Source organism: Dipodomys spectabilis, unplaced genomic scaffold, assembly GCF_019054845.1.
Source record: "Dipodomys spectabilis isolate Male_0828 unplaced genomic scaffold, ASM1905484v1 ptg000085l, whole genome shotgun sequence".
Classification (NCBI taxonomy): domain Eukaryota; kingdom Metazoa; phylum Chordata; class Mammalia; order Rodentia; family Heteromyidae; genus Dipodomys; species Dipodomys spectabilis.
In genome coordinates this window covers 8756134-8778381 of record NW_024870762.1, presented here as the reverse complement: position 1 = coordinate 8778381, position 22248 = coordinate 8756134, and the positions used below count along the sequence as shown (strand labels likewise).

Genomic DNA, 22248 nt, shown 5'->3' with positions numbered 1-22248 from the left:
GGACAAATATAAGATACATGTTTTCATCCCTAAAGAAAGTAAAGAAGAAGGGCAGATGGTTGCTAAGGAAGTCCACCACCTATAATGCAGTCTTGAATAATCTGCTGTGGCTATCTGATACTCTGCCTTTCAGGAGTACTCTAGTGGCAGTGTATCCATCATGATGCTGTCTGGTTTCTCTGCCTGGAGCTTGCCTCTTCAGTATAGTAGAGTCCCACCCAAGCAACTCTCTGTGAGAGACTGGCCCATACATAACTTTGCAAGACATTGTTCTGAACCGAAATGAATTCAGGCTTGTCTGCCTGCTACAAACCTGACTGAATCCCATGCGTACCCAAAGCCTGAAATGGACCTTAATGACTTTGGAACTGTCTTTCAGGTCCTTCTATTTTCTTGAATGACATTAGATGTTTATAGCTGGTCAGCTCTATGGTCTCTTTCTCTGAAATTCTAATAGCAGCCAGATACCAGTGGCTGACACCTGTAATTCTACAGGTGAGGATCTTGTTTCACAGCCAGCCCAGGCAGGAAAGTCGGTGTGACTCTTTATCTCCAATTAACTACCAAAAAGTTAAAGCGGAGATGTGGCTGGCTCATGTGGTAGAGTGCCAGCCTTGAACAGAAAAAGACAAAAGCAAGCAAGCAAACAAACAAAAACTAAGCAAAAGCATTAGGCCCTGAATTCAAGCCTCAGTACACACACACACACGTGTACACACACAAACACACACACAGACTTCAAATAACATCTATCTCTCTACTATTTCATAAGCTTCCTATAGATCTTCAGTAAATACTTGGTACAAATGTTAAGAATGACTAGGTTGGCAACAAAACATACCTGAGCAGAAGAGATTATTCACTGTTTATACTCTAGGGGCCAGAGATTTTTCCTGAGTTATGAACCAGTTTAGTCTACAATTATTCTTAAATTCCAATAGCTAAATTTGGAGAAAAAAAAAACCTAGTACAGCAGCTGTTAGAGCTACTTGTCAGATTTTAAGTTCAATAATTTAAAAAATCATTTTCACAGTCTCACTAACTATATTTCAAGCTGCCAGTGGCTACTGTGTTGGATACAATGTATATAGACAAATGTTGGTCATTACAAATATTACTGTGAAAAGTAATGCTCACATTTGGACTCAGAACTTTATGTCTGTTAGTCCACTGTTTTGTCACTTGAGCAACACCTCTAGCACCATTGTTTGTTATTTTGAAGAGGTAATCTAGCAAACTTATTTAAACTGGGTTGGACTCAAACTACAATCTGCCATATCTCAGCCACCTAAGTAGCTGAATTAACAGTACATGCTACCAGAGCCTACTTATTACAGAAATTTTAGTGGCTAGGACTAGGCTAGGCATTTATTGTCCCTTTAGGCTAATAAGGTAAGTGCACTTAACCAGCTTTCTCCAGGCAATTTAGGATTAAGGTCACCATAATATCAGTTTGATCTGAAATTCAGATAAGAAACAAATATTTGTTTTAGTATATCTGCCAATGTTGAATAAGCCACACTATAGTCAAAACCAAAAACAATTTTTATTTCTCTGAAATTCAATTTTAACCAGACATTCTGTATTTATATGGCTAAATCTAGCAACTGTATCTGAAGAGGAAAATTAGAGCATCTTTCCCAGGAGGTAGGTCCTTTGCCACTGGGAGTTCATATGTGAAGAATTGAGAAGAACTAACTCATTATTGAGAAGCTAACTCATTATAAGGAAAATTGAGAACTGAGAAACTAAGTCATTATAAAGAGAAATATCAGTACATGCATGCAAAGAGTGTGGAGAAGGAGGTTCCCAGATAGATCTAATTTGCTTTCTTCTTGATTAGGTTTCAAAAGCTGCTCATTCCAGAGAGATGTCAGGATTGCAGGTATTTACTGAACCCCTACCGCATCTCAGAAATAAATGGGTGAACAATGTCAATGTTCCTACATCACTGATTCTGAACCTGTAATTTTTTATTGAAAATATATTCTAGGTTTATTTCAGTGTATGTACATGTGTGAATTGGGAATAATCAGGAGCCAGATGACAAAGATTAAGCCAGAGACTCTATTTTTTGTACAAAATTTCTAATCTTTTGAATGAGGAATACATTCACAAAGTTCAAACAACTTGACATAAGTATAAAAGAATTCATCCTGCCTCATCACCCCACTTGATTGTCTTCTTGTTGTTGTTTGTTTACTGTATATCTCCCAGTATTCATTTGTGCTGATGATAGTAAGGAACCAATATATATTTTGTCTCACACTTTTTCAGTCTTAAGAAGAAGTAGATTGTACATACTGTTCTGTAGTTTCTCTTTTAGTAACAATTGGAGAATATTCTCTAAAAGAACACATGGAGCTTCCTAAACACAGTTACATTACATTGTACTGTGAGGATTTTTCTTAATTGTGAAACACATCCTGTATTAAGGTTTAGGGTTTTCCAAAGACACAAACTCAGATGGATAGACAGATTAGGAGAGAGAGGCAGGGGAGAGGAGAAAAGAGAGGGAGGGAGAGAGAAAGATTGAAACATAATTTTTTTTTTTTGGTCAGTCATGGGGCTTGAACTCTGGGCCAGGGCGCTGTCCCTCAGCTCTTCAGCTCAAGGCTAGCGCTCTACCACTTAAGCCACAGTACCACTTCCAGTTTTCTGGTGGTTTATTGGAGATAAGAGTCTTACAGCCCAGGCTGGCTTTGAATCGTGATTCTCAGATCTCAGCCTGAGTAGCTAGGATTACAGGCATGAGCCACCAATGGCCAGCTTGTGATTCATAATTTTTAAGGGCATTTACTTACTCCATAATGAAGAGTGAAAGGTTCCATAACAAACTGTAAATTGGATTCCCTGGGATGGAGACTTGGGCTTTAGCTCTGTCATTTGCCATGTGTCTGATTTGGAGATAGTCACCAGCTTGAATACCATGTTTTTTCCATCTGTAAAATGAGTTATTAGTGCCTTGTCAGGGGTAGGGGGGGGGGGAGAGTCAAAAGCAGAACTCAGAGATTGAGATTTCCATCAGGGATATGCTGACTTTGTCCTGTTGAGATTGAAATCATTGGAGTTGTTAAGTCAGAGCAGTAACATCTGCGCACATTTCACCCCTAAAAGATCTAGAGGAGTTAACCTCATAGACATGCTGGTTTGAAATGGTGGTGGAGTGCCCACACATATCTTCCATTCAACTTTCACCAGCTCTTCTCAAGGTTTCAAAACAGGAGTCCCAATGGCGTGGGTGAATGTGTAACTGGCAAATCCCTTTCCAGTAGCAGTCTCCAAAAACGTTTTGTATTCAAACCATTCTGTTGGGGTTCACTGTGACTGCCTGCCTTCAGTGGGGATATGGAGAATTTATCCTCATGAGAAACCTGAGCCACCTTGATAGAGAAGAGAAAAATATGGATAGCCACTCAGGAAAAAGATCCTGTATACCTTGGTACTATGAGACAAAAAAAAATAAATGGGAAGAGCATCGAAGGAAGCCCCCATTTCCTTCCTTTCAAATAATAGGGAGACTGGGGTTTTGAGCTGAATATTCTTGTGTATACATGACCAGGCATTGTTGGTTCATGCCGGTAATCATCCTACTCAAGAGACTGAGATATGAAGATGGCAATTTAAAGCCAGCCAGGGAAGGATAGTGAGAGTCTGATTTCCAATTAACCACCAAAGAGCTAGAAGTGGAACTGCTTTGAGCAGGAAAAGCTGAGGGACAGAGTCCAGGCCCTAAATTCAAGCCTCAGGACTGGCACAAACATACACACACACATATACACACATTTCCGTGGTTTTGCAATGTAAAACACTGGGTTGTGTTACTGTCCTTGTTTGTCAGTCTCTAGGTCTGCTATTTAAAAATCTATGTGTTGTTTTGAATCCTTTCTTGTTTTCTGCTCTGTGTCCAGTGTAATATTTGGTAGACTGAAATTGGCCATATATGCAGTACTATACAAATATATATTTGTTTTGTTTTTGGAGAGCTAGTTATTAAATATTTCACAGTAAATCACATCACTAACTTAAACACACACACACACACACACACACACACACACTGCTATATTGTTTTCTTCCCTAGAAGGGTCTTGTCCCACCTCCCAAATGACACCCATACTTCTGGCTTAATTTATATTCGACCCTTTCTCTTATATCTTCATCTACCACATAACATTCTGGTATATTTTCCTACCACTTTGGTTTTTATGTATCCTTTTCAAACTTTTATGTGGAAGCCTAGAACACACTTCTTGTAGCATCTTACCTGTCTCAAACTTTTGCTAAACTAACACCTTCTGGGTTAGGTCCTTCTTGATCATTCTCCAACTCTCAGAAGTTGTGGGGGTATATCTTCTGTGGAGGGGGCTGTGGTTGTCAGATGGTGATGCTAGTAGTGGAGAGTGTTGGCACAAAATAATCAGTAAGGCAAAGAAACCATGAGCATACAAGGAGAACTCTTTAACCAGTGACCCAAGGGACTTTCTCTGGGTTGCCTGGCAATGTACTAGGAGGGATGGTTGCTTCTCTCCCTGGAGGAGGATCTACCAATGTTCACAGGTGCTGACAAGCTGACACCCACACAGAAAATGTTTATTGTCTTTATTCAAAACTGCTCTTCGCTTTCTCTGTGAAAAATGGAGAACATAGACTGTGGGACAGTTCTGTGCATGAGTCTACCCCTATCCGGGCAAGTGGCTCTGCTGTTGCATGAGAAAAGGCATTGTTTCACCTGCCAACCACTAACCAGCTTGTGCCTGCTGTCAGGTGATCCAGAAAGCAGGAATAGAAAGATCTGCTAGCAAAAGTTAAATGACCTACAGAGTGGCAGTCAGTAGAAATATGTGGCAGATATGATTTTAGTGAAAGATAAAAGCTTTCAATAAGGGGCCGGGATCTAGCTTTTCTTGGTGGTGGTGGAAATCGGATTTGAACTCAGAGCTTCAGGCTTGTCAACTGCTCTACACTTGACCCATGCCCTCAGCCCTTTTTACTCTAGTTTATTTTTCAGATAAGGTCTCTAATAATTTTTCTTTGGCCAGAGTCTGCCTGCCTCATCGCTGAGCTATCTGGTATGTACCACTATTCCTGCTTAATTATTTTAGTTAGAATTTTATTGGCCTCAAACAGCATTCTTCCAATATCCATCTCCCATTCAACTGGAATTACAGGTGTGGAAAAACCCACCAGTCAAACTTTTAACTTTTGCTTGCTTGCTTGCTTGCTTTTCAGTAGTCGGATTTGAATTCAGAGCCTCACACTTGCAAGATAGGCATTGTACCACTTGAGCCACATCCCTATAGTCAAACTTTTAACCATTATTCTAATCACCTTATTTTTCATCTGCTCAAATGTTCCTAATGGAAGCCACAAACCAACAATTCTCTGTAATTTTCCATTTCATGCTCCCTTTCTGTGTCTATTCTTTTTCCACCATCTTACTTTCCTTTTCATTTTGTGTTGTCTTTTTAAAGAACATTTTAACATTTTTCCACATTGGACACACAGTATTAAATTCAAGTGTGTGAAGACAGCACTTCATTCTGCAATGCCCTAGAAGGCCTCAGTCATGCAAGACAAATCTAAGAGTTCACCTCTCAGCTTCTGGTGTTTTCCTAATCTAACTTGTTGTTCCGAATACACCGAGAATTAAGTTCATACTGGTATTAGGAAAGTAAACATGGTGTGTGACGAACTTAAAGAGGGAAAACACAGAAGGAACCCTCAATGAATTTTAGTTGTTGTTTGCTAATAATATTTACTGTGATATTATTATGTGATGATACAGCAGTATGTTAAAGCAAGCATTGCCTATTTCTTTAGAGATTCTGTTTTGCTTAATTTCACTGGATGGCTGCTCCAATTCTATATTGTACAGTGTATGTTATTTTTCAGCCAATACACCTGAAAAATACCCTAATCTCTTTTTTAAATAAGTTAGTTATAATATTATGAGAGAAACAAATGGCAAATGGTATTTTAAAAAGGAAAGAGGGGCTGGAAAGGTGGCTCAGTGGTAGAGCGGTTGCCTTGCATGCCTAAGGCCCTGGGTTCGATTCCTCAGCACCACATGAGCAAAAAGAAAAATGTCAGAAGTGGAGCTGTGGCTCAAGGGGTAAAGCGCTACGCTAGCCTTGAGCTGAAGAGCTGAGGGGCAGCGCCTGGCCCAGAGCTCAGGCCCCACGACTGGACCCCCCCCCCCCAAAAAAAGGAAAGAAACTGGAAGCTGGGAAGGTGGCTTAGTGGTAGAGTGCTTGTCTTGCATGCATGAGGCCCTGGGTTTGATTCCTCAGTACCACACAAGCAGAAAAAGCCAGAAGTGGCACTGTGCCTTAAGTGGTATTGTATTCACCTTGAGTTGAAGAGCTCAGGGACAGCGCCCAGGCCCAGAGTTCAAGCCCCACAACTGACAAAAAAAACAAAAAAAAAAAGGAAAGAAATTGATTTTGAGCAATTTATTCTATTTATATTTATACAACTCAAACCAGATGCAGCAACCTTCAAGGCTCTTCATTTTGTTTCCTGAGTTTGTATGAGATAATAGAAACAAAAGCACAATTTTGACCATATGTCAGCTCCCTTATTTTGTATTATATTTCCTTGAGACAATTATTCTACTTGTTTTTTTTTTTTTTTGTCGGTCGTGGGGCTTGAACTCTGGGCCTGGGCACTGTCCCTCAGCTCTTCAGCTCAAGGCGAGCGCTCTACCACTTGAGCTACAGCGCCACTTCCGGTTTTCTGGTGGTTTATTGGAGATAGGAGTCTCACGGTCTCTCCTACCCGGGCTGGCTTTGAACCGCGATCCTCAGATCTCAGCCTCCTGAGTAGCTAGGATTACAGGCGTGAGCCACCAGTGCCCAGCTATTCTACTTGTTTTCTCTCACTTGTTTGTTTGTTTTATGCCTTTACTGGGGCTTGAAGCTAGGGCTTCAAACTCCAGCTCAACTGTCTTGCTCACAGCTGGTACTCTGTAACTCAACCACATCCTCGGTGTAGCATTTTGCTGGTTAATTGGGATGAAATCCTGTGGACTTTTCTGCCCAGGCGACATTTGAACTGTGGTCCTCTAAAGCTCAATCCCTTGAGAAGCTAGGTTTACAAGCATGTTTGTTAGCCTTGAGGGGCTAAGTACTTGTCTGGATTACCAGTGAGAATTTTCCATTGATAGTCCAGCCTACAGGCCAACATCACCTGTGAGTATTTTCTCTCAGAAACCTTGTAATATCTTCCATGTTAGGTTCTCTTTGTGTTTCCTGATCACTCATGATGAACTACTATTTAAGCAGTCTCATCTTTTCACTTCTTATAGGTGGAGTTATCAGTGGTTATTTATCATCTACATGTATATTGCAAATCATCCCGAAATTTAGTAGCACCAGGATCTGAGCTCAAGGGAAGCTTGCACCTCTGGATTTGTCACAAGGCTGCAATCAAGGCAATGACCAGGATTGCTGCCATCTCAAGGCTTAGCGTAGAAATAGACCAGAAAAACCCAATATTCATCCATTATATTCAGATCCATTGTTTGTGAATGTAGAATGTATTCACCTACTCTGGATAAAGAAATGAAAACAATCACACTAGAGTTTTCATATAAAAGCATCTTAAAAGAGGTAATTAGATGAGCAGGTGATGTATAAGTGAAGACCCTCAAGGGCAGGAGGAAAAACCAAAGATAAACTAGTATAGAAAGTCACCACCTCTGCTGAGATAGAGAAACAAAGGGAATGCCGCTAGCACTCAAAATTACAGCTGGAATTCTGTGGTAAAGCAGAAAAAAACACAGGCTGATAAGGTGAGAGCTGTCACTGCCAGAAGAAGGGATATCTGCTTGGTCTGGATTCTGATTACCAGAGACACTAGAAAAGACCCAGGAAGCAAAGAAGAAAAATACCATCATCTTCCTTTAGTTTGTCCCATTGGTGAAATCAGAAAGCAGGTGTACTTGGGAAATGTAGTTTTCTGATGTGCAACCACATCAAAGAGTACACAGGCAAAATGACAGAACTTGGCAGAAACTGAACACAACACACATATTTTGTACTCTTAACAATATAGAAGTAGATTTCTAGTTTTTATAATAATGAAAGAAAAAGAAACCCAATATATTGAGTTATCTACCTCACCAATGAGGTGCACTGCTGATGGAGATTGTAGACAAGCAGGCATGAATCCCTCAATGACTTCATCAATTAAGGTGAATAGGTTCTCCTTAAGCACACGTTCCACCAAGCACAAGCCTAAAATAGTCTTGAAAAATTATGTCTGTACTCAATATATTGAAACTTTTTCCTGGTTATTTAAGTTCAAATAATAAAGTGTGACAACTATGTACGTGACATTAACATTGTAGTAGATATTATAAGAGGTCATGAGATTAAAGTATACAGGAGAATTCCACAGATAATATGAAATATGATACTATTGAGGATTTATGGATTTTGGTGTTAATGAGGTCCTGAAACCAATTTTCTTAGAATATCAAATGATTGTATTTTGTATTTCCTTACAAATCATTAGTTGTCCCTTGCTGAATCCCCTGTTCCTACCTTACTCTCAAATCAAAGAACACTTAAAACTAAAGGTAGCAAATATTAAAATAATATTTATTTTTTCCTTCTTTTACTGTGCAGTACAAAGACTTGAACTCAGTGTTTCACACTCATTTGGCAGGTGCCAAACAGGTGCACTGTATATGTTGTTATACTTAGGATAACAATCATTTACAACAGGTGCTAGAATTAGTCACTAGTATCTCCTCAACAAGAGAGCGGCAATTGAATTTGCTGTTTTAGCTGTAAGACCCTAAGACAAGTTACTTGAAATCTTTGAATTCAGTTTAGTCTTCTGGCAACTGTGATAATAATATTACATAAGGTTATTCCAAGGAATGGATCAATTTTGGTAAGGTGCTTAAAATACTTCTTAGTACTTTATATCCATTCTATGCTATGGTTTATCAGTATGTTTCCATATCTAAATAATAACTGATCGGGAAACCACAGCTTAATGGAAAAAATGAATACCCTTTAATAAATCTATAGTCATAGAGTATTGTCCAATGTGTACTTGGTCTCTCCTGGTTAGAAAATAATGCAATAAACTCATCTGTCATATTATTTTAATTCAAGTGCATATATATTAAAATGTGGATTAGAAGTCTACCTCATAGGTATTTAGATTTCTATAACCATGGTAATTGGGAACACATATACATACTAGGTGGAAGGCAATGTTATAAGCACTTCAGAAATACAATCTAATCCTAGCAATAATCCGAAGTAGAAAAAAGTTGTCTTATATTTGGTATAATTATGTAACTCAATAATCTGCAAATCTTGGTGCTTAACAACAGGAAAGGTTATTTCAGACATACAGAGGGATCCAAGTAAAAGGAAAGTGGCACAAAGGGAATTTATTTCTCTTGATGATTGTGCTTTAAAGTAGACACATGCCATTTCAAGTATCTATCCCCTACATACTCACATGTTGGTGACTGGCAAGATTGTACTAAGAAAGATTATTTCTCACATGAGGAGAGATATTACAAATTTCTATCAATGGGAAGGGATATATAATTTTCCTAATATGAGTAGTAAGACAAATGACAGCAACAGTCGAGTATACTGTAATATTCCCATCCAAAGTTTAGGCATGAGAAGCAATGGAGGTTAACATATTTCTCAAAATCATCTAGTAAACAATAAACATGGCCAGTTGAAATGTAGCAGTCTATCTCCAGAACTGCAATAGCCAGACTGCAAAGTGTTCTCAGGAACTATCACTTTCTAATGCTCATGTATTTTCATAGTTTCCTCCCAAATTAGTTTTTATTCTGTTGTTTTGGAAATTGGGAGCTCCCAGAGACTGGCTTACTCATTTTGTTTGCATGCTTTGTTTTCTTTTGTTGTTATTTTTTCCTCCTTATTTTGGGACCTGGAAAAATGTTCCAAACCCATCACATACTTTCTCTACCCCAGCCTTGGAACTACTACAGAACCCTGATTCCTTTCATTGTTCCTTATGTTGAAGACTGGAGCAGAGAGGCCAAAGATTGTGTGCTAGGGTACTAATTGCTACTTGGTTTTTAACTGCTCCTATGATTTCTTAGATGACAGGAGAAGATACATGTGGTATACACATATACTGACCCATGCACCTAAATACACACAAACCTATGCTCTATATAATTGGGGATATTTTAAATATCCCTGATTCTAATTCAGCATATGAGCTTTATTTTAGGCAAATACATCTTGCTCCAATGAAAACACTGAATCTCATTATTTATGATATAGATAATTGAACTTCTTTGTTCAATGCAGGTGTATGCATAGTTTCAGAGTCAATAAGTCACATCCCTGAAAGAACATTTTTACTAGATTACAGTATCATTTTAGTCCTCAGTTTTACAGGACAATATTGTTCTCCACAGTTATGTCCCTTTTACTCAATCCTTTTGGTGTTCTTATATTATTAATTGAGTACAGATTGGTTCATTGGCACTACTTTTATTCTATTTTGGATTCTCCCATTGCTGTTGGTTTTAATATTTTCTTCATTCAATAGTTTGTCTTGCCAGTATGTAAGGCATCACTACAGTTGTAAGTTAGTCTTATATGAAAAGACATACTAAGAAGTGCATCAGGGCTGAGAAGTTGGCTCAGTGGTAGAGTGCTTGCCTTGCATGTATGAGGCCCTGGGTTCAATTCCTCAATTCCTTACGTGGTGCACATAAGCAGAAAAAGCCAGAAGTGGCGCTGTGACTCAAGTGGTAGGGTGCTAGCCTTGAAGAGCTGAGGGACAGAACCCAGGCCCAGAGTTCAAGCCCCATGACCAACAATAACAAGAACAACAACAACAAAAAACAACCTGCATCAATCTCTCTTCATCCTCTTACTGTCTTCCCATCACCCTCCTCTCCATCTCTTCGTCCCTTACCTTGTAAAGGTCAGCAATACTTTTAGATTTAGTTTATCTTTCCTGTATCTTTTCTACATAACCTAGTAAAACTTGCCTTTTTATAGCCCCTTCTGTCTCCCACAAATGGAATCATACTATGGATCTTTTCTGTTTCATCTTGTCACTTAAGTACTTATTTTGAATTTAAGTACATATTAGTCCATAAAGATCTTCCCTAATCATTTTTGTAGTTGTGTATTATTCCATTGTGATTGTTCCCTTATTTTTTCAACTACCCATTTAAGCTTTAAGATTGTTTGTAGTATTGTATTCTATTATATTACTGTATTCTAATATAGTAATCTATTCCAAACAATGTTACAATGAATAACCCTGTACATGCATCCTATAGTTTTAGTTGTTGACTTAAAAGAGAAACCAAACCTAAGACGACACTCTTTGTCTAGTTTAAAACTTGTCTTTCCCAAACTCTGCCTTAAAAAAAAAAAAACAATCATAGTCACATCATATTAAGATGGCAATAACCAGAATTGAGTACTTGAAACAAATGATTATGTAGTAAAATGAATCAAGCAGAAGCCTGTCTTTCTCTTTCTACAAATCATTTTATTACTGGTAGCACACTTGCCAGGTATAATTTCCATAATGGAAATAATCAATGGGTCCACTATTTCTATCACACAGGGTTCCTTAGAGGCTTAAAGAAATGTCAGCAATACAAACTTACTTTTAACACATTAAAGGACAATGCACTTGAGCATATTTAGTGACTATGAAAGCAGTGAATTGAATCCATTGTCCCAGCTACTGTGGACATATGAGACCACACAGGAAGAAATATCCTTTACATGAAAAGAGAGGTAGGGAAGGGTGGGGCACATCTGTCTACAAAATAATGTACACACATTGTATTGTAGTATTTTAATTTTTGTAAAGAAACCCTTTGGCCTCAAACTATGACATTCATTTTAATGTTTTTCAAGACCTGCAATGTTGTAGGAAACACTGGTAAATAACATCACATGATCTGAAATCAAACTGCTATGAGCTGTAATCTGGCATGAACCATTTATCAACATTCTGCTCAGATTTCCTTAGCTTTTTCAAGCTCTTCTTCTGTTTGAAAGGGGAACACTAGCAGATGAGTTTTGAATTGGTTAAGGAAGACCTTTCATGTAGCATACAGTACAGTCTTCAATAAATGGAAGGCTCTGGGAATAGTGGCTCATGCCTAAAATTGCAGAGGCTAAGGTAAGAGGACCATGAATTTAACCTGGGACACAACATAGCAAAACCCTGTCTCCTAAATAAAGAAAAATTATCTTTTTAATGTTAAGTAAACAGAATAAGTTTCTTTCAAAAGAAAGCCATCAAAGCAGTAAAGCTCTCTGTCAGTAGAGGAGCCGAAACAGGAGTCCTGAAAGATACTTGTTATTAAGCATGATCAAATGATGTAAGAAATTGCAATGCTGTCCTAGGGAATTCAAGTTGCACATCAGTAGTTGAGGTTCAATCCAATACTTTGAATGGAAAATAATGAAGTGGAGGATCCTGAATTGGAGGATCCTTCCCCCTTTTGAGCCTATTATAGTGTCTAGTCATATATGAACACAAGAAAATCAGGATTCAGTTGCTGCTGCCTTGTCTTCCCAACCTGTGGTCATATCTACCCTAGACAGCTACTCTGAAGTTGCACAGGCAAACTCAGAAATCTAGGGAAAATCTTTTAGATCCAAACTCATCTGAAGCCTAGCCTTCAAATTAATATTTAAAACATATGAATAAAAATGTGCCTATACAAATGTAATTTTGACCTAGCCTCAACAGCACACCAATAAATAAGTGAAACTTTTGACATTGTTCTTATTTCACTAAAGGAAATTATTTTTTAACTTAATCAAATCAGTCTTCAATGTCTTCATAGTCAAAAACTTTTATTCATCAGAAACGAACTGAATGATCACAGAATTTTGAAAGCTACATCAAGTATAAAACAAAGAGTGTAGCCGGGCGCCAGTGGCTAGGATTCTAGCTACTCAGGAGGCTGAGATCTGAGGATCGAGGCTCAAAGCCAGCCTGGGCAGGGCAGGAAAGTCCGTGAGACTCTTATCTCCAATAAACCCAGAAAACCGGAAGTGGCGCTGTAGCTCAGTGGTAGAGCACTTGCCTTGTGCTGAGGAGCTAAGGACAGCGCTCAGGCCCAGAGTTCAAGGCCCAAGACCAACATAAATAAATAAACCAAAGAGTTTAAAAATAAGGCATTTGGGGGCTGGGAAGGTGGCTCTGTGGGAGAGTGCTTGCCTTGCATGTGGTAGAACACAAAGAGGCTCAAGGACAGTACCCAGGCTGTGATTTAAGCCCCACAACCAACAAAACAAACAAACAGAGGCATTTGAGATCCAATATGTTTAAAAACTTCATTTTAAGGTATATTTTTGCTTTTCTTTAACAACCGATAATATCCTATCACTCTAATTAAATGCCCACAAAGTCAGTTTCTGTGTACTCTTTTGAGGCTTTATGTATTTTTTATTAATATGTATGTATACATTTGCCTTTTACTAGCACACACTACACTGAAACTACATACTAAGATTTAAAAAATACTAATACTGATAATTTGTATCATTTTATGTCAAATTTAACAAGGCTGCAGTGTTTAAAACACCTCATTAATATTGCATTTACATTCTGTGTTGGTTTTGTTCCAAATTTCTGCTGTTTTATATTATGCACATGACTACTTGGAGCAAAAGAGCTAATAATTAAACTGATGTACAATGATATATAATTATCATATCCAGAAAAGTATGCCAAATAGACTTGTAGTAGTAAGCAATATTTTATTCCTTGGGTCTCTAGTGAGTGGGTTACAATTTTAAAAATTCTAGTCACAGTTTCCCAGAAATACTCCCTTACATTGGACTTCCATTATCAACTTATCTTTTTCAATAGTTGAATAACTATCGTTATTTCAACAAGTGGCAAAGAAAGTTTTCAGAAGGCAATTACTTAGCCAGGATAACTTCTCCAAGATCTATTTCTGAGAAGAAAAGTCGTACTTGTCATTCAGTCCCTATATGTCATTTATTTTTAAGGATCTCCTGAAAACATAGACTATACTAATGGTAAGGACTAAAACCATATATGGTGGGTAGATGTCATCAAATAGTAATATTGGGGTCTGTGTTTCTCAAGCAATGGGAATAGTAAGGTTCCAACCTACATTTCTCATTCCTTTCTACTCTATGATCGATGCTTATGCTTCATTTGTAGATATCATATTACAATGTAATCCCGAAACATATGACAAAAGAATTTGGAGAATTTGTCAGCATCTTTGCTAAATTCTTTTGTAAAGTGCACTTTTACTTCCAATGACTTTATGAGCATTATTTACGTGTTACTTAAAATTTATCCTTTTTCATATGTATGTCCGGGCTGTTTTGGATTCCCTTATTTCCCTAATATTCTAAATTCAAGGTATCCCAACCTATGGAGTAGTTGTCCAGAGCAAGAGAGAAGCAACAGCCCCGCCCCCAACCCTTGGGAGCAGAAAGGAATGGAATTATCACAAGGAATTATTTTAAAAGTTAGGTACATCAGACCGAAATAAATGGATTGTTGCGTAGATTGATGTCCTAGGGGTCCAAAATTTAACCCCAAACGGGCAGTTATTTGTTTATCATTAAACTAAACCAGTTTGATGAACTCAAATGCCCTCGGCTCAATAGGCAGGACTCTCCGAGGAGCCTGTGTTACTTCCTTCACTTAAGTGCAGATTTGTAATAAAAATCTTACTGCCAGTGGCATGGATCTTGGATATATAAGAAGCTAACAACTTGGAGAATGATATTTGATAGGTCAAAAAACTCCAGAGTTAAAGATCAGTTTATAATTTACGAAGAAAATAGAAAGTTTTGTTTCTCTGAGTTGAAATTTGCAGAGCAGGGCGGGAAATATTGCTAGTTTTTGGCACAAGGTTTGATCCTTTCCCCATTATTTGAGATGTGCATGAAGCCTGAGACTTCGGGGATCATTATCCATGAAAAATCCCGCAATTCTGTGTAGAGAATTTTTATATTTTTGGCTTTTTTTGAGGTGTAACAAACACAACTCGGGATCGGAGAGGACACTCTGTGTCTGCCAGCGAGGCGGGCTGGACAGCGCACCAATCACGGAGCAGCTCCGCCCTATATAAACGGGAGGGCGCAGCGCCACTGCCCGAGTTCTGGCCAGTGCCTCTGCTTCCGGCTCGAGTTGCTCTCTACAAGCCCGCGTCAACATGTCCGAGACTGCGCCTGCCGCCCCGGCTACTCCGGCCCCCGCCGAGAAGACGCCTGTGAAGAAGAAGGCCCGCAAGTCTGCAGGTGCTGCGAAGCGCAAGGCGTCCGGGCCCCCAGTGTCCGAGCTCATCACCAAGGCAGTTGCCGCTTCCAAGGAGCGCAGCGGAGTGTCTTTGGCCGCGCTCAAGAAGGCACTGGCAGCTGCGGGCTATGATGTGGAGAAGAACAACAGCCGCATCAAGCTGGGTCTCAAGAGCCTGGTGAGCAAGGGCACCCTGGTGCAGACCAAGGGCACCGGCGCTTCGGGCTCTTTCAAACTCAACAAAAAGGCGGCCTCCGGGGAAACCAAGCCTAGAGCGAAAAAGGCAGGTACGGCTAAGGCCAAGAAGACTGCCGGCGCTGCAAAGAAGGCCAAGAAGGCTACGGGGGCTGCCACCCCTAAGAAGAGCGCCAAGAAGACCCCAAAGAAGGCAAAGAAGCCAGCGGCAGCTGCAGGAGCTAAAAAGGCGAAAAGCCCGAAAAAGGCGAAAGCAGCCAAGCCGAAGAAGGCGCCCAAGAGCCCAGCCAAGGCGAAGGCTGTGAAGCCTAAGGCGGCCAAACCAAAGGCCGCTAAGCCCAAGGCAGCCAAGCCAAAGAAGGCGGCAGCCAAGAAGAAATAAAGTTCCTTTGGCCAACTGCTTTGCACAACACAACCCAAAGGCTCTTTTCAGAGCCACCCACCGATCTCAGCAAAAAGAGCTGTTGCACACTCAGTGGGCGTTGCTAGGAGTGGGGGGCGGGCTTATCTGGGAGGCGCCGACTTAGCGATATTACCCGGAAACGTTCATTGATGTTCAATAAACCGAGGAGTACTTTAGGTAACCAGTTCTTATGGCTCGTACTTGTTAGCAGTTCGCACATGCAAACTTTCAGCTCAAAGTATGCATAACGTAACCAAATAAATGTACTATTATGACTTGGTGTTTGATTTGTGGAAATTTTGAATTTCAAATGCCTGTAATAGCCCAACATATTGTGGAGCTGAGGATATTCGTTGAAAGGGTGGACGGGAATTAGCTATTATTTTAGGCGCTGTTCCCTGTACCAGGACATAACTTTAAAATAGTTCAACATAGAACTTGCAGACTGAAAGCACTTAAAGTTATTTTCAGAACTGCTTTCAGTAGTCTCGTTTAGGCTTTCCAATTGGGTGAATCCTGCAACAAAAAGAGCCAATGAAAGAGTAGGTAAAGTGTCGTTTACATTCTCATTTGTGACGACACAGTAAAGTAATCCAATCGAGGAGGAAGTCTTACCAACCTCATTTGAATACCGGCCCTATAAATTACCGGGAAAGAGGACAACGCTTCCGTTTGCATTACTTTTGTCAGATTTTTCTCCCTGCCTTTTTGTACTATAGTGCCATTTGTACTATAATGCCAGAACCTGCGAAGTCCGCCCCGGCCCCAAAGAAGGGGTCGAAGAAGGCGGTGACCAAGGCGCAGAAGAAAGACGGCAAGAAGCGCAAGCGCAGCCGCAAGGAGAGCTACTCGGTGTACGTGTACAAGGTGCTGAAGCAGGTCCACCCGGACACCGGCATCTCGTCCAAGGCCATGGGCATCATGAACTCGTTCGTGAACGACATCTTCGAGCGCATCGCGGGCGAGGCGTCGCGCCTGGCGCACTACAACAAGCGCTCGACCATCACGTCTCGGGAGATCCAGACGGCCGTGCGCCTGCTGCTGCCCGGGGAGCTGGCCAAGCACGCCGTGTCCGAGGGCACCAAGGCCGTCACCAAGTACACCAGCTCCAAATAAACCTGCCAAGTAAGCGTTTTACCACTTAATCCCAAAGGCTCTTTTAAGAGCCATGCATGATTTCTACAAATGAGTTGTAATTCTGCCATTCCCAAATTCTCTCTTAAGTTCATGTACTGAACTAGAAACTACACTGCCCATCTTTTTGGCATAGCTCTGGCTGACCCGGAACTCGATCTTGCCGCCCTCCCAAGTGACGAGACTAAGGAGCATGCGCCACTGCGCCCTTTGTAGTTCGCAGCCAGTTTTAGTTCTGTGTTGTATAGAAAATAATGTGCCTACCGGACACTGCACACGCCACAGTGCTAGTTGTATAAAGTGAGTAAACGTCGTTCTGTCTTCATATGTAGTTCTCCACGCTGATCATGAATTAGTCCACGGGGTGATAATTACTTTTCCTAGGCACAAAACAGTGTATTCTGACCTCAGCATTGTCCCATTTTTTTGTTTAACTAAGTAGCTTTGTGGTATAGAAATAGGGTTAAGACCATGTGAGTCTACGGTGAAATACAGTGCGCTTGCTTTCCTGAGTAGGTGACTTTGAGAGATAGGGTACGGTCTAAATAGAGCTCAATATAGTAATAAAGACTGATGGAGACAGGGAAGGAATAGCTGAGCATATGAGAAACACTCGTTCAGAATCCCACAATAAAACCACGAGATGGATGAGGCTGGATTGGAGTGGGGGGAGTGGTGTCTGAAATGGAAAGTTCTAGCGGAGAGTTATTTCCCAAATAGAAATATGACTAGAATAATTTAAATGAAGTGAAAAAATTCCAATAATATAAGAAAACAGAGCAAAGTAAAAGTAGAAGAAAATAGAATTTAGTCATGAAGAATAAAGAGACTTTTGAACTGTGTCCAAATTCCTTGATAAATTGTACTCTTAATTGTTCACAGCACGTTTGCTTATAATTGAGTTTATTCAAGAAATTGTCATTGAAAGTCTTGAGACTAGGCACTAGAGTTAATACTGGAGATAAAAAGAGAGAAAAGGTACTTTCAGTCACAGAGGATTAGAACTAATTGTTTTCATTATCTTGTTACTACACCTAAAATATGTCTCTCAGTTTAGAAATCTATAAGCAATTGAATGGGCTTGGGGTCTTATAGAAACTGTCAACCTCATTAAATTGATGAAAATACTCATCTCATTTTTGAGTAATAGACAAACTAGTAATAGTTGACATCAAATGAAGTTTTCAAGTCTCCCAAAACACTCTCAGCTAGGAAATAAACTCACAAAACTATGATACACAAAATTACAGTTTCACAGAAGGACATATATTAAAATCGGCCAAGTAAAGAAATAAAAGAATGCATCAACGTTTCAAACACATCTCTGTCAAAGACATAAAACAACATGCACCCAGATTATTCACAACCAGGAAAACTTACCCTGGACCACAGAAATGACTGCATTCATGACTGGTCTTTAGTCTCCTGTTTGTCCAGAAGTATTACAAATATGGCATGGCCCCAAAGCTCCCACTACAAATCACATTGTTCAATGAACTATAGTAAGCCTGGTCCCCAGGTTTAAAAACAAGCAACACAGCAAAAACAACAAAAAAAAACTTCTGACAGGAATTCCAGCCTAGAGATGAGCTCCTACCCAAGGACAATCACTCTTTAGATAAGTTTAATCCTTTACTATACCCATAGGGTTAAGAACATTTTTTTCAATTGTTATTTACATATCATTAAACATAACAGTGACACAACTATTTGCATTTTTTATTATCTCATATTATTGTAGATATTTAGATCCACTGTGCTAGAAATTCCAAGGGGATATCTCATTGGAGAATTGTTTGGGGGAGGAGGTTATTTTGTTCAAATGTACAGTCACAAGAGTATTCTCTTTGATTTACCTTCACTAAATCCTGGCTGAAAGAAAAGATTCAGGGCGGGGTGGGGTGTGGGGCAGGAGAATGAAGAGCTTCTTTTCTTTATATGAGCAGCAACACTTGTGTGTTTCCCCCACATCCTCGCCATAAACTATGAAATTTGCTACATTGACAGGCAACAAGAATTGTAGAGAAATTATTTTCTATTTTATTATTTCTATTTTAAAATTTGGCAATTTCAAGATAGTTTATAAATATAATATCTCATAAATCTTCCAGCCAAATAATGACTCCATTTCAGGAAAGAGGTGTGAGAAGAGTAACAAATTAAGGATTCAGAAAAGGAATGGAAAGTAAACCAACAATAATAGGAAAAGAGTTTATAGATGAAAAGAGAAGCCTTTAGTAGAATGTGGGAGAGAAAAGTCCGGGGGAGTGGGGGGGGGTGCCGGGAGGGCAGAAATGAATAAGCAGAGCTAGTCACATATTTGGTGTCTGAAATGGAATAATTAATAGCTATCATACAATAAATAAAATACTTCCCATTTTGCCATGTTTCTTAAGATTTTCCTTGGTGGCTTGACTAAAATGTCACCACACTTGGGAGGCTTTGTTAACCATCAGATTTGTAATATGGCACCTCCTTTTGTCCCATTCTTCATGTTCTCTACTTACAACAACAGACATCAAGATATTATTAGGGTAAGTAAAGCATACATATGTCTGTAACAACAAGAATAGAGAACTAGGTTATCAAAGTAGTTCAATTGATTGGGTAGCCTAGCAGTAATTAATAGCGCATCATTTAGAGTTATTTTAAAAGGAATTGGGCTATTTCATGTGAATCTCTATAACCAGTAATGGCCATTTACTTCCCACTTGGCAACTGGTAGCAATTATGTCTTCCTTTTCACTGACTTTAAATGAAAATTAAACGGCCAAAATATGAATCTTTTCAAGTCAAAATGAAGGGGAGAAAATATGCACTCTTGAACTACATAAGTTCCACCCAAGAAGAGTGGAAAGATTTGAAACTGAAATCATGTTATACAGAGATATCCTTTGACTAAGCACAAGTTGAGCTATTATCTGTGAAAATTAATAGTAACAAGTAACACTGGAGCAAAGATTCCTAATATAGGCCATTACTCAAGCATAAATAAAAAGATCCCTCTTTATATAGGAAATATTAATTCTGATGGTAAAATGACACCTAACAAATACATATTTTTTATTTCTTTAATCAGGAGAGATATGCTGAAAAGAAGTGAATGTATAAAGTAATTGAAGATATGCATCTGTCCATAAAAGTTACAAAGCATTAAAACTATAATCTGCTTGAAAATGAGAACAGTCTGACATATACTACATATCCCACCCCAGTCCAATCCATCAAGTTTACTAAACATTGATTCATCAAACAGAGATCCTTGAGGAGTGGAGGAGTTTCAACAGGATATTTTATCTTTTTTATTTAATTGGTATTTGATTTATACAAATGGAATTTATTGCTATTAAAAAACCTAGTTACTAAGAATTCCTTATTTAACATAGACTACCTTTGCTAGAAGTCTGAATAGAGGAGTGGAAAGCCTCTAAATGAAACATTATAAATATAATTAATTATTGTAAACGCCAACCCAGAAAACCACTTGGACACACAATCGCATAGAAGAAAGAAGACTTTAATGGCTATCTCTCATGGTATAAAGACTAGCAAACTGCTCTTGCAGCCATAGAGGTAGATATAGTGTCAAGCGTCTGAAGGCAGAAGAAGGGTCTGGGGCAAGAAATCTTTCTAGTCACAGCTGGACACTGGAGATATCAGCCAGTTCAGAACATTCTGTAGCTAGGTTGCAGCCAGGGAAAACTTCTTGTTGCAGAGACAATACATTCTGTATTTGATCCATGGCAAAGTCAATACATCTCACAGCTGTCATGTAGCCAGGGAAAGCATCTTATAGAAGGGACAATACATTACGTAGCTGGCATCTTGTGATTATACACTAGTACCCACATGTGACCAGGACTGGCATCTAGGCATGGCTTGTAGATGACCCAGGGTGAAGGCTGTCAACCCAAAATAGGGGTGAATAAGCTTACACCTATAATTAAAGTTTATGGAGAATTAGAAGTAAATATTCATTAAAATCTTTCTTCTCTGATCCCTACTTTTCAAGGTTATCTATTCATCCATTCAACCATCTGCCTACTATCAATCTTTACATTTTATGGTATCAAGATCTGAAGGAGAGTGGGGATGTGAGTGTACTAAGAAGTGTTCGGCTTTCCAGAATGATCCTGAAGCCACTATTTGAGGTGTCACCCTCTACCCTATCCAATCAATGTAAAAGAAGCACAGTGCTTTGAAACAATCTCAAACTTGTGTGAGCATCAAAATCACCTGAAACACTTAAAAATAAAATAGCTAGGCACCAACCCAATAGTTTCTGATCCATTGAGATCCATTTCTGGATTAGAGGGCAATAGTTTATATTTCCAAATTACCTAGCTGGTAGAAATACTATTAGTACTGATACCAAATTTGAATAGCTTTGTTTTGAAGGACATGCCATCCTATTCCAGGAGGAACAAGACAAGTATGACGAAAATATCCGACTCACTATAAGCTCTTACCTAGGGCCCACTCCATCTGAAAACCATTTTCCCATACTCTAGCACAACCTGAGAATGTTAGGCTCACACCATATTAAGCCACTCCAGCTTCCCCACATAGCAGACTATAGTTTTGTGTCAGTGTTTGGCCAACAGTCTTTTACCAGGATGTTCACAGCTTGTGAACGGGACCTTGCCTTTGAGCAGCCAGTGTTTTAACCTTGACTTTGCAGGCATCCATTCTGAGCACAACTGTGGTCATTTACACATAAGAAACTCCAAACTCCAGAGCTCATTTCACCATATATCTGATGGATGAAGACACCCCTCTTAACTCCAAGGTCACCTTGCTGTTTGTAGGGTATTTCTTGTAAGGTTTCAGTATCTGTGTGTGGATAATTACTTCCCAACTGAATAAATATATTTTAAAATTTGATCTTCAGGTGCATAAAGAGTCAATTAACCATTAGGCACAGCACTTTTCAAGAGCTAACAAAAATATTTTCATTATTTCTAAAAATCAAAAGAGAAAACTGAAATTCTACACTGAAGAAATTTGTAATAAATGTATGAAACTTTGATTTTAACTATTTATAATTTTTCCTTTGTTCCTTGCTATTCTGTTATTTCTTCAAATTTTAATACCTAGTTGCTTTTTTGTCTCATATAATTTTAATCTGAAATTCCTTGTATGACTGAGAAACTGATACATCTAAAGCTTTTTGTTTTGAAACTTGACTGTCTCCAATGTGTCAAAGAAAACTTTGTCTTTTGAAA

General features: G+C 39.1%; 2 protein-coding genes across 2 annotated transcripts; both read left to right on the top strand.

Moving 5' to 3' along the window:
• Window positions 1-15146: 15146 nt before the first annotated feature.
• On the top strand, window positions 15147-16164 carry H1-4 (H1.4 linker histone, cluster member). Its single transcript, XM_042684393.1, has one exon. The coding sequence runs from the start codon at window positions 15209-15211 to the stop codon at window positions 15866-15868; it is 660 nt and encodes a 219-aa protein (XP_042540327.1). The 5' UTR covers window positions 15147-15208; the 3' UTR covers window positions 15869-16164.
• Window positions 16165-16588: 424 nt separating this feature from the next.
• On the top strand, window positions 16589-17969 carry LOC122111541 (histone H2B type 1-C/E/F/G/I). The gene is made up of 2 exons (XM_042684407.1): window positions 16589-17260; window positions 17906-17969. The coding sequence occupies exon 1, from the start codon at window positions 16625-16627 to the stop codon at window positions 17003-17005; it is 381 nt and encodes a 126-aa protein (XP_042540341.1). The 5' UTR covers window positions 16589-16624; the 3' UTR covers window positions 17006-17260; window positions 17906-17969.
• The last annotated feature ends 4279 nt before the right edge of the window (window positions 17970-22248 follow it).

Coding starts and splice junctions, on each gene's coding strand:
- LOC122111541 (XM_042684407.1), top strand. CDS start 16,625: ATGCCAGAACCTGCGAAGTCCGCCCCGGCCCCAAAGAAGGGGTCGAAG.
- H1-4 (XM_042684393.1), top strand. CDS start 15,209: ATGTCCGAGACTGCGCCTGCCGCCCCGGCTACTCCGGCCCCCGCCGAG.